The 12,323-nt window shown below is 48.2% G+C and overlaps 1 protein-coding gene across 8 annotated transcripts in view; it reads right to left on the minus strand.

Moving 5' to 3' along the window:
* The window catches only part of NPL (N-acetylneuraminate pyruvate lyase), a 31,958-nt gene that overhangs the window by 16,977 nt on the left and 2,658 nt on the right, over nucleotides 1-12,323 (minus strand). For all 8 annotated transcript variants that reach the window (XM_072945975.1, XM_072945978.1, XM_072945976.1 and 5 more), the window contains exons 3-5: nucleotides 4,988-5,061; nucleotides 3,770-3,857; nucleotides 553-610 (exon numbers count right to left, since the gene is read on the minus strand). In XM_072945975.1, coding sequence (XP_072802076.1) covers nucleotides 553-610; nucleotides 3,770-3,857; nucleotides 4,988-5,061 — 220 coding nt within the window. The remainder of the gene's footprint in view (nucleotides 1-552; nucleotides 611-3,769; nucleotides 3,858-4,987; nucleotides 5,062-12,323) is intronic.

The raw sequence follows: 12,323 nt of genomic DNA on the forward strand, positions 1-12,323 counted from the left end.
CTTTTCAAGGCTGATTAATATTCCACTGTGTATGTACCACCTTTTCTTTATCCATTCATCTGTCCATGGATGCTTGGGTGGCTTCCACCCCTTGGCTATTACAAGTAGTGCTGCTGTGAACATGGGTGGAGACATGTCTCAGTTTTCTCTCCTGTTCTCCAGACAGCAATTCTCAATTTTTACCACTTCTCATATCCAAACCCCATCTTCCATCTCCTTCATGCCCAGCAGAGACCCTTGTCTTTTACTTCCTAGAGAAAAACTGAGGGTGGCTCAAGGTGTATTCCTTACCTGCAAACTAGGGAGCTCTAGACCCATCCTTATCTTGCCCCAAACAAGTGTCCATTCAATGCTCTGCTACAGCAGTTATCACCTTGGGCAACTCTCTTGATGGCTCTGTGCTTGCTTCTAGGGAGTGGACTCCCCGAGGTCCCACATCTTGTATTCTCCAGCTCAGCATCCAATATATGCCAAAAATGGTACTGATTTTAACTTCAGCATAAAAACGGAGGCCCCTCAAGTAGTCTCTCCCAGATGGACCTATATACGTACCAGTTCTTGTGACTCCTTTAAGCTCAAGGCTCCTACGTGAATTACTATCTGATCCAGCCTGCAAAAGAGAGAACACGGCTGCACCACCTGAAGTCTGCAGGAGCACGGAAGGGCTGTGCCATCCTGGTTTGCTCTGGTTTAGCAGTTAGCTAATATCTGATCAATCTCAGTCTCAAGACTATTAAATTCTGCTATGGGCTGCTTAAAATTAACCTAGTCAGGGATTCAGAAAAAAATGTCCAGGGAATAAAATGTAAGGTTCAACCAAGCAATAGAATTTTGAAAGCAGTAACTGATTAACTGCTACTTGAGTACTTATTTTGACTATGAATTATTATAGATGCTGTATCTGATGGTGATGATGTGCATGAAGATAGGGATAAAACAGATGGTCCTCATCGGAGATAAAAATAAAGAGGTCCCCCAAAGAGTACAACCAGGAACCAGCTACATGAAAAAAGGATTTACTGTTTAAAGTCGTTTCCCTATGTTGTGAGCCCTCAGAATTTGGCCATGGGTGAGGTTTTTTCTGACACCCCGATGCTCATCTTTGGAGGTGCTCCACATGGCCAGTCTAAGACGCCACACTTCGACTGATCTCCTGAAGGTAGAATGAATAAAACTCAGCTGTGAGTCCAGTCATGCTGGCGACTCTTCGAGGGACTCTGAGTGACACACATGACACCCTTATGGGATGGAGACGCCACCTCCCCACTGGGGCCCAAGCATTGAGCCCTCCCATGATGTCTGCTTGACTTGTTATGTGACAGGTACAATGGGACCCAGCAGGAAGTGCTATGAGCAGGTTTGCATCTGTGAAGGGGGACAGAGGACTTCTAAGAGGAGAAAAGGCGGCGGGCTGGCCTGCCTTACCCTCACCAGAGCTTCGCTGCATGACCTCCTCGGACCTTCTGTGCCCTGACCTCCTTCTTAGCTTAGAACAGTCATGCGTTCCCTCCTCCCCAACCCCACTGCTGGGTCTGTGTCCTCAGTACCCACTTGTGATGTCCCAGTCCAGGAGGATGAGGCTCCCAAGAGCCTTCTCACAATGAAGACTTTCTTCCCTTTCTGATTCCCTGCAGAGGCTACTCCAAATTTCGACGGCTCTTCTCAAGCTCTAAATTCCACCCAACCCCCTGTTCTTGGCAGATGACGCGAACGGTATTTTCACACCCAGACTCCCTCACTTCACCTCCTCTTCACCTCGGTGCTGGGCTATGTCATCTTCCAGGTGTTCCTCCCAGCTTCCTAGCTATCTCCTAAAGCTTCTCTGCCCATTTTTGGTCTTATTTCAAAGCCCTCGCCGAGACTCTCCATCAAAGGCACCAGTTCTCCACTCTTTAATCTCTTCTCCCCGTGGGACTGTCTTCAGCACAGAAACGTGCTCAAGACTTCCCCACTTTAAGAGGAAGAAATTACCCTTCTTTTATTATTTTTTTGTGAGGCAATTAGGTATTTATTTATCTATCCATTTATTTATATATGCATTTTAATGGAGGTGCTGGGGATTGAACCCAAGACCTGTGTGTGCTGAGCATGCGCTCTACCACTGGGCCATGCCCTCCTCCCTCCAACCCTTCTTTTAATCTTGCGTCCCCCTCCCTACTCTATTTTTCCATCTCTCCTTCCCTTCACCAGGAAATTTCTTTCTGAGAATAAGCTGCCCTTCCCGACCCCGTCTTCCACGTGTCTGCAGCGTTTCTATACTCACTGCAGGTGCTTCTAGACAATGACCCTTCTGGCTCTGCTCTCTGAGGTCACGGGTCACTTCCTGCCTTCTCTATCCTCCCCCTACTGACTCTCATAGCATCTAACAATTGCTGTAACCAATGTTCTCACGAACACAGCATCTGCTGCAAGTAACTACAGGGAATTCTTATATAAGACTTAGCTCTGTGTGTCAGGCATTGTTTGAATCCTCACCTCCACCTTATGACAGGTACTATTATTATTCCTGTTTTACAGATGAAGCACAGGGCATTTAAGACGTGCCTGAATTCACACAGCGGCTAAGAGGCAGAGCCAGGACCCAGCTCAGGCAGCCTGGCCCTCCAGCCCCTGCTCTTAATTAATGCTCCACTGACCTCTCTGAAACCATCTTTCCTCTACTGACATGATTCACTCTCATCTCCCTCCGACCCTTCTGAGGGCTTTCTGTCTCTGCCCCTTCCCTATCCTCCCATTTCGGGTGCTTTTCTAAATGTTTATCCTTAGCGTTCCTCTTTCCTCACTCTGCCCATGGTCTTCAATCTGACTGAAAAGTAGCTGAAAACTGATGGATCACCAGAAAATGCTTCTGTGGACATGCATTCAAACTTGGCGTATAATTTCAGAGTAACCAAGGTGGGTGTTCTTAAGCCGTTTAAGGATTCCCACAGTGGGCGTGGGCTTTGCACTGACCATCTCCGCGCCAGGCTCACCTGGGACCTCCCTCCACTCTTCATCTCCACCTAAGGCACCATCAATCACTCCCTTCCCTGATCCCTGTTTACACTGTTTATCAAAGGGCCAGTGTTAGTTTTCCTGCTCTGACACCTCCACCGGATGGTAAGCAACCCGAGGGCAGAGATCCTGTCTCGTGCCCCCAGTGCCAGCACAGTGCATGGCGTACACTGTAACAGACGACAAATAACACCTGGATGATTGATGTGCTTACTGAACTGATGCTCTCCTATCTGCTTTACCATGGCGCGAACGGGGCTTTATAACCAAAACCTATCACCGCACTGACGTTTAGGGGCTGCAGAAAGCTCCGCAAGACCACCAGAGGATGCACCGTAAGGCCACGCAGAGCCACACACACACAGAAGACCTGCGAGGGAGCAACTGGCTGCTACTAGCATCAGGACCCACCCTGAGAAGGGACGGAGCAAGAGCTGCCGAGCAGAAGGGCCAGGCGCTCAGGGGTCAGTCACCAGGGTGTCCCTGCTTATGCCCTCAGCCCAAGGGCAGGGAACCCGAGGGACTGGCCTGGTAGAAAGACCGGAGGCAGTCTGCAGTTTCCCGATGGGACCTCTGACAGCCAGGTGTGTCCTGCAGTCTGGCTGCCCTTCCACACGGAAGGGAAGGGCGCTCCTCTGCCTCAGCTGCTCTTCCTACAAGCTGACCTCGGGCCTGACTTGCGCCCGGAAGGCAGGGAGGCTGCGTCATCTGGGGAATGGCCACACTCTATGCAGCTCTTGCAGAGGAGGGTTTGTGTCCCGGTGGAGCCACTCACTTGTTCCTCCCTCTTGTCACCCACTCCTCCGCGACCCGGCAGCGCTCTGAGATGCTCAGGGACAGGCCTTCTCCGGTCGTGCCATTCACTGTTCCAAAGAGAGAGTCCATCAGTGGGACCCGCCCATACCTCTCGCTCCTCCAGCACCAGCGCGGGCGGTGCAGGGGCAGAAACCCTGCTCAGGAGGAAGTGACATGGAGAAACACCAGAGGATAGACTCCTGGAGGGGAAAATGCCACGTGTCCATTTTCACGCAGCCTTTCTTCCATCCTCACCTTGTCCAGAGGAGTGGGAAGGCTAAGAATGACTTGCAGTTATAAATCTGACATTGTTTTCAGTGACAAAGAGTAAGTGTTTTAAATGCAGAGAGAGACAACTGCCCATGTTTCAGGCAAATCTCCTTTGAGCACACCAGTCAGTCCTGCATTTGGGCTTGAATGACAGGGAAGCCAGTGCCATCCAGCCCTGGGATGTCAAGGCGGTCGTAAGTGGGACTTACTTGGTGTATAGCACAGATCTAAAACAACCTCTCTAGTTTTGTTACCAACCTGGGTCCCTGGACTCTTAAATCAATGGAAATTGATAAGAGGCCAGACGAGAGAATTTCAGGCAAGGCTTCACTGAGGCGCGTGCTGTAGCATGAGGGAGTGAGAGCGAGAACCTGGTGCCCTTGCTTGCTCCCCAAGGTGGGTGAGCTGGCTCCTTAAAAGGGGTGACAACAGAGGTGGGTCTGTGGGTCAGGCAGGAGGCACAGCTTAGGTGGTTTGCCCACCCCCTTGATCCACGTACTGCCATGTACACGGGTCACAGGCAGTGCCCTGCTTTTGCTCCCGGGACCTGAGAAGTGGGGCACTTGGTTTGTGGCCTTTTTGCGTCTTACTGTTCATAACTGCCCCAGCTGCACACACGTGTAGTTTTTAGTCCCTTATAGTTTCTTTGCATTCTGTTGCTCTAGGAGACATTTGTCCAGGTGCAAGCACTCCGATAAAGGGGCCAGCGCCCAGGTCTCAGTCTATCTCAGGTACACTACCAAATCAGATAATCTCTTGATTATCTTTATAGCTCTAAAGTTGATAAGCCTAAAAATCCACACAGCTTAGCTAGGCTCGATCATAAGTTATGACACAATTAATGTTGTGACCTCCTAATTAGCAACCAGGTGACAACCACCGTCTAAGGGCTGAGAGATACGGAGAGAAATCTCTAAAAATGACTTACCAAAAATATTCTTCACTCCTTGTTCTTCTACAAGATAATCCACATACTGACCAATGACTGAAAAGTTGATTTCTCTGAAAGACAAAGGAAAAAACTTAGAAAACATGCATATTCTTTTCTAGATTATTATTCAGTCAATCCCCAAGTCTATAAACTGCTCTCTCTTGTTAAGAATTATTGAAATCTACCTAACCAGTATGTGAAATTCTTAGCCTCCTCTGAATAACGCCTGGGTTTTTTCCTTCTTCTGAGGCTGGTAATTTCTCACCTCAGCCATATAAGCCTCACTTACATGAGCAAAACACTATTAGTTATCGACAAAGGTTCTACACGTAAACTTCATTACAAGTAGTATTTAGAAAGTAGTTAAATCATCTTTTGCCCTTTGTGGGAGGAATGATGGCTGGGGGCGTAATTAAATGAGAAGTTAACATTTTTCATGTGGTGAGAAGAAATCATTTCTTAGGCTCACAAAGCAGGAAAACTCGATCTTAACAACTTAAGAATTTATCACTTGACATTTGAGACAACAAATGAAGGCTTAAACCCAGTTATATGTGCTAGTTTTAAACTGAACAGGATTAACAGCTAGAAAGGAACTTTGCCATCACTCTGCCTTTCAAAGTATGGTCTGTGGATGCATCAGCATACGGGGGGCTTGGTTAGAAATGCAGGCCCCACGCAGATCCCCCAGCCAGACTCTGCACTGCAGTGGGACCCCCATGTGATCTGAATGCACTTTGCAGTTTGAAGGGTACTGACCTTGTAAAGATCTGATGCGTAAGGCAATAAGGGCCCTTTTCCTTAAAATCACATTGAGCTTAAAAATCTAGAAACTGAGTCACAGACAAATCAGCTAAAGTGACATATTCCCAGTCAAAATACAGGTGGGGGGGATGGGGGATGGAGAATAAAAACACAAAGGAAAGCTGCGGGGCCCGTATGTGTTAAGTGTCCCAGAGCCCATGGCTGCCAAGAACACAGAGTACTAGCTGGCGGCCATTTGCATTCCTGTCAGTGGGGCCAGAGGATCCCCATTTAATTTCAACCTTATTAACATTCGTTTCATCTTCACTTACTGTAGTCCTTAAAAAAGCAGAAAGAAACAAAAATATCTGATGCATATAGAAAACAAAGACATCAAAGGGTATTTGTCAAAGGGAACGGAAACAACAGAGATAAAAACAAAGAGGCAAAGGCATCCACTGCCCACCACACGCAAAAGACAACTGGTCCAAGCGGCCACGAGGGAAGAAATACGCTTGAACGTAGTTGAAAGGCCTGTAAAAGGAGCAGCCCCCTCCCCCCGTGATGGCTCACGCCCCAGCGTCGTAACACTGCCCCTCCCCGCCCCACCTGCTCCAATGCCAGATCCTGGCCTCTCAGTCTCATCGGGCAGAGGCTCCCTGAATGCATGTCAGGAACACATTTAGGTTGTTCTTACTTAAAGATGGGGGAGGGTGTTGGCTGCCTAGACAGTCCATCTCAGGAACCCGTTAGGTCAGCTTGACCTGCTCAGCTTCTTGAAATCTTTCCGCCTCCGACATTTCTGACCACTTGGAACCACAGCCTTACAGCACACTCACCCTCTGCTGCTTCCATCAGTTCTCCCCACCCCCCCAGCTTGGGACAAGCTCTGAGATGCAGGAGCAATCAGCAGGGCTTTGTCTGTACGACACTAACTCTGGTGTTGAGCAACGGTGTCCATCTACTTACACAACCAGGAACCAGCCCTAGCAGACCCAGGGGACATCCCAAGCACAGACTGGGAACTGGAAATGGTCCCCAGGCCACAGTGCGTGTGGGAGTCCCCGATTCACACAGTGGCTCCTGCACACGTTCGCTGAAGTCTCGACACCTCCCAGTCCCACCCTGGCCGCGGGACTCAGACACCGAGAGCAGGCCCGGCCTTTGCTCCCAGGAGGAGCCGCAGAGCCTGGATGGCCAAGGCCTGGCGGGCCCTGTGCGCGCATCCACACGCCGCCTTCTGTTTTCTCACTTGGAAAGGGAAGCTGGAGCTTGTACCTATGCCCAGAGGGCCTTAAGGAGAGAAACCGACTTAGTCCCTTAGCGCATATGTGAATATCCCCCAAGTGGGCTCCAAACTCAGCAAGGACACCCCCCCAACCAAGCGGGCCTCTATCGGCCAGTCCAGCACAAGTGCTCAGCACTGCACTTGGCTCCAGTCCAAAGCTCCGTCATCACTGCGATTATTAGTCCTCACTAAAGCTCACATCGCTGTTACTATGAACATCATTCTGTACACCGTTGACGCCCGCCCTCCAGGCTACAGCGAGAACTTCCTGAAGGCAGGACCTGTGGCTTTCATACCGTTAACCCCTCGCCGACACCTGGCACAGCGCAGGTGCTCAGCAAAGGCTAGAGAAGGAGTCGTGACGCAGGAACTTACAACGAAAATGAAAGACCCGTGGTCTCTGCCTTAAAAGCAGATTATCCCCACACTCACAGGCTGCACCTACATTTCACTACCGCATTAACTATCGCAGTAACGGAGATAATGTATATAAATAGCTAAAATGTGGAGGAAAAGACGTCGAAGGCTGTGACTGGTGAGAAAGTGTGAAGAGGTTCAGAAGGGGACTGATCATTCCAATTAGGGAGGCCGGAAAGGAGACTCCAAGGAGGCGGTGGACCTGGAATACTAAACAGGATAAATCCTGTGACCATCCTTCCCCCCGACTGTGCTGAGCGCTGCATTTGGCTGGCCCTGTTCCCGTGTCCTCCTCCTCCTAGGGGGCTGGCCGCACCCTCGGGCAGATCGAGGCCAGCATGTGGAACCCCCAGTTCCTTCTCTTTCTTCAGTGAACTCCACACAATTTTATGGCTTCAGTGGGTAGTGCTTTCTCTGCACTCACCCCCTCTCCCCACTCATTTGGGGCCTTGCTGGATGACAGCTGTGACAACTTCACTCAGGTGAGGGGTGCTAATGGGTGAGACACCATGTGCTCCCTCAGGACAGCACAGCCTGCTGCTCCTCACAACATGCCCCGATCTACAGGGGGGACATCAATGGCAGAACCTCTGGGGCAGTGGCAGAGTCACCCTAAAATGCCCTTGGACTTACGGCCTTCTGGAACTATCAAATCCCCTTAGAGAGGTCAGGGGTTGAGAAGGGATGTCTCCTAATGTGTTCTGTTTGACTTTCACAATGTTAAAATCTCTTTTCATCCACATTAAAAAAAAAAAAAGACTTTATTTGAAAAGCCAGAAGCTCTGACAAAGCCAGGCCTACATTTCTGTACAGCACCGGCTGGCTGGGAGGAGCAGAGGCTGCCCCCTTTGGAAGCACAGGAGCCCCCGAGGTCACCTCGGGGATTTTGGATCCCTGCCTGACTGCCGGTGTGAGTTTGCAGCCCTTGGCAGAGATGCTCAGGGGCTCCAGTCACAAGTGAGCCCAGGGCAATCACCCAGAGCTGTTGCCGTATTTGTCATGGAGGCGCCCCAAACAGCAGGGCTAGGTGGCCACGCGATGGTAATCCTCTCTGGGGACTTCGCTCCCTTCCCTGTTCTCCCACCTTACTCCACCTCTCCAGGGGGTCTGGGTTTATGTGCAGTGCTCCAGGCACTGCACCAGTTATGGGGGGGGGGCGTCATGAGAAGAGACTGGTTACTTACTCTTCTCCCCGCTGGCTGGCTGGCTGGGCTCACCGCTCACAGGTGACCAGCAGCACAAGCCAGTTCACTCGGGGGTGCTGGGCTGGCTTCCCACTGCCGTGTCTCTTCAGTTGAAGCACTTAACCTCTGTCACATTACAGAAGCTACACTGTTTACTTCAGAAAGTACACACAGTAAAAAGAGAAAAAACATCACTCAGGCTCTCCCTGGAAATGATTACTCTTCCAGATGTTTTTCTACTCAGAAATATACAATACAGGATTTTCTTAAATAAATAGTCATAGTGTACACAGTGTTGTCGTTTTTTTCACTTAGCATTCCAAATTGGGTATCTTCCCACATCTTCAGATACTGTAACTATACAGGCTACACAGTATTTCACCGCATGCATGAACATAATTAGCTTAGAAAATCCTCTATTCTTGGACATTTAGTTTATTTCCAAGCTACATAAGGGGAGGGAATGTTTATTAAATTATTTTGGCCAGAAACTGAGGCCCAGAGTAGGTGAACTGTGAAATTACGTGCACAGCACATCTCTTCTCTTAGGGTGTAAGGAGAATAGAATTTTCCTCAAGTGGCTTTTCACAGAAAGATCCCTATTTCTATACATTTCTTTCCCTGGCATATGACACACAGAGAAAGACTTCTGCTTTATTTGAGAACAGAGCCCACAGGACAGGCCCTCTTCATAACCGGCATGATCTGGCATGCGTAGCAGAAAATCTGACTTGCTATTTCTTTCCCAACTTTATATATATGCATATGTCCTTCAGCATTCCAAATCAGATGGGACGTATGTGTCCTTTTGGCAAAACAACTACTTGGCTACTTCAAACCTCTTTGGGCAGGGAAGCACGCAGGGACTCCACCTGCCCTGGAAACATCCTGTTCTGAAATCTGAATCATTCAGTCTCCCAACATGGCTACAAAGACAAAAACTCCACACCACTCCGACCCCAGCAGGCCAGGCCCTTTCTGACGAGTTGGGGAACAGCTCTGTGGTTAGCAGAGGGTGTTGTGAAGATTCCCATGGTGATGTCAAGGGCATTTGAGGGAGAAAAACACAACTTTTTTTTTTTTTTGACATTTTGGCCAATCTGAAATGCACTTTCTGTTCTAATGACTGTGAACGTGCCCAAAGGAAAAAAAAATGACTTCTTAAAACAACTAAGGAAAGCAAGTCTTTGACTTTAATGTAGAAAAAGACACGAGTTGGTTGGGTAGAGATAGACCTTTCTTTCCAGCTACGTGGGTGGCTAGCGGGCGAGCATGTCAATCCTTAAACTCTTGGTTTTATCAGCTGCAGAAGCAGGTAACAGTGCTGTGATTGGGACATGTCCATACAAATGCCCAGCATGACAACTGACACATGGATTGGTATTCAGCCAATCAATGCTTGCTTCCTTTCCTCATGAAATAACAAAATCATTTGCTTGTAACAAAATTATTCAGTCACGAAATCACAAAACGTACCACACACTGCTAGATGCTGAAGACAGAAAGAGGAAGAAGATACATGCTCAGTCCTTGTGTGTTGCCTGGTTCCCAACAAATATTTGCATATGGTTAAGCAGCTCAGAGTCTGCTGGGAGAGACAGGCATGTGGCAAACAGTTATTGTAAAAATTACCATAAAAAATGCTTCTGATGCAACGTGAAAAGGCAGCACAGGGGAAGGGCTCTATCAGTCCTTTTAGGGAAAATGGGTGAGAGTCACCAGAGGATGGTTTTGATGGATGAACAGACGTGTTCAGGTGGAGCAGAGAAAGGAGAGTGGTGGGAAAAAATGCTGAGGAAACAGAACGTGTAAAAGGCACAGAGGGAAGAAAGGGGTGGAGATGTTTGGGGAAACAGAAACATCGCAGGAAAGGCAGATTGTAGAGGACTGCCTATGTCATCCCAGGCTCCGGGCTTGAACGTTTGGACCAGTTCATTGGGACTTCATTGCTAAAGTCATCCAGGGACACTGTTAAAACGCAGGTCTGACCCAGCTGTATGTACTGGGGCCTGAGATCCTGCATTTCTAGCAAGTTGCTATATGATGTTGGAGCTAATGGTTCATGAACCATATGAGCAAGCAAGGCTTAGACAAAAGGGACTCAGGAGGGATTCTTAAAGAGTAAATCTAATAAATGACTAGATTTACTTACAAGGAAGGTCACTGGGATGCAGCGTGGAGGATGGATACCACCAGAGGATTGAGGACTCTCAGCCTTTGAACGGGTCTTAGAGATAATGTGGTTGAACTCTGTCTCTTTACAAAATATGAGAGCACTTCTACAAAGCGACAAGACCTCCCCAGGGTCAGACAGCTGGGGGTCAAGAACCCAGACAGTCCAACTAAAATCTATTTCACATGTTCTTTCTGCCAACTTCCTCACTCCAGGACATCCACTTATATTCAGAGTTGAATTGTGAATGTTTCTTAGATTTAGGAAGGAAAAAGGAGACAGGAGATAGCACTTGTTCAGCCATTCTGGATTATGGAGGCCCTGGTTTACCCTAAGAGCCGGGTTAGGAAAACTCCTACAGCGGCAGGTTACCAGGCAGAATTTCCAGGTATTAGAGCCCACGTGACTCCTCTTTCTGTCCTGTCTTTTGGAAACATGTCAGAAGTGCAGATTCGCTTGTGGGCAAGTAGGTTAATGTCCGCCTGCGCCTGGTGCTCCAAACCTGCTTAACACCTAGAAAAGGAATGTTTGGGTTGGAGTAGGTGGTGGGGGGAAAAGGTAACTAACTAACTCACATGTCTACTATGTGGTAACACACATTTTAATTTAAGTTAAATTCTTACAAGGCCCTTATAAAAATACATTCTTATTTTTATTTCACACCTCAGGAAAGTGAGGATCCTAGAAGAGAAAAGAATTTGTGAAAAAAAAGGAAATAGCATAATGGAGGCAACAGGGCAGAGGTAGCTGGGAAACAGAGAAGGATCTGGAAAAGCAGAGTCACTTTAGTTCTCTCTAATATGTGGGTCCTGGTGTCCCAGGAACACAGCAGACTAGAGAGTTAGAACACACTGACACTCCGAGGGTCCCAGATGAACAAACAAGACACTGAAGAAGCTCCTTCTAGGCTAAGAGCGGTCTGATGAAAAAGGTTAAAGTAACATCAACCAGATGTGGTGTTTTGAGGTTGCAAACAGGATCTTACTACATAAGAGGAAGTAGATCCCGTCTGTTCATGAAGTCACATGCCTTCTGTTTTATCTGCCCAGCAAGTGGCTGACACACTGAGAAAGAGCTGACTTCAGTCTTTCTCAGGACTTGTGGAAATGGAGAAGCAACAGAACCCCCCCCCAAACAAAACCCTGCCATTAACCACTGAGTAATGTGATATGGCCAGCTTTGAATGAGAATACTAGAAGTCACAAGAAATTTCATCTGCTTTAAAGGGGGTAGGGTCAAGGTTTACAGATTCAGCAACAGAAGACCAAAACCATAAAAGCCTATTTAAAGGTATCTTAAATACCTCACCTTCCATTTACCCCGTCTTATGCCGCAATAGCGGTTCACACTCATTGACCTAAGTGCATACGGACACTGCGCTAAGCACTGCCACATGGATTAGCTCATTTTAACACTCATAACTACCATGTAGATATAACTAAAATTACATTTTATAGGGGAAGAAAGGAGAAGCTTGAAGAAGCCAGGATTCTGACTGTTTCGGCAGACTGATTCCTCTAACAGGTG

Source organism: Vicugna pacos, chromosome 21 (genome assembly GCF_048564905.1).
Source record: "Vicugna pacos chromosome 21, VicPac4, whole genome shotgun sequence".
NCBI classification, from domain to species: Eukaryota; Metazoa; Chordata; class Mammalia; order Artiodactyla; family Camelidae; genus Vicugna; species Vicugna pacos.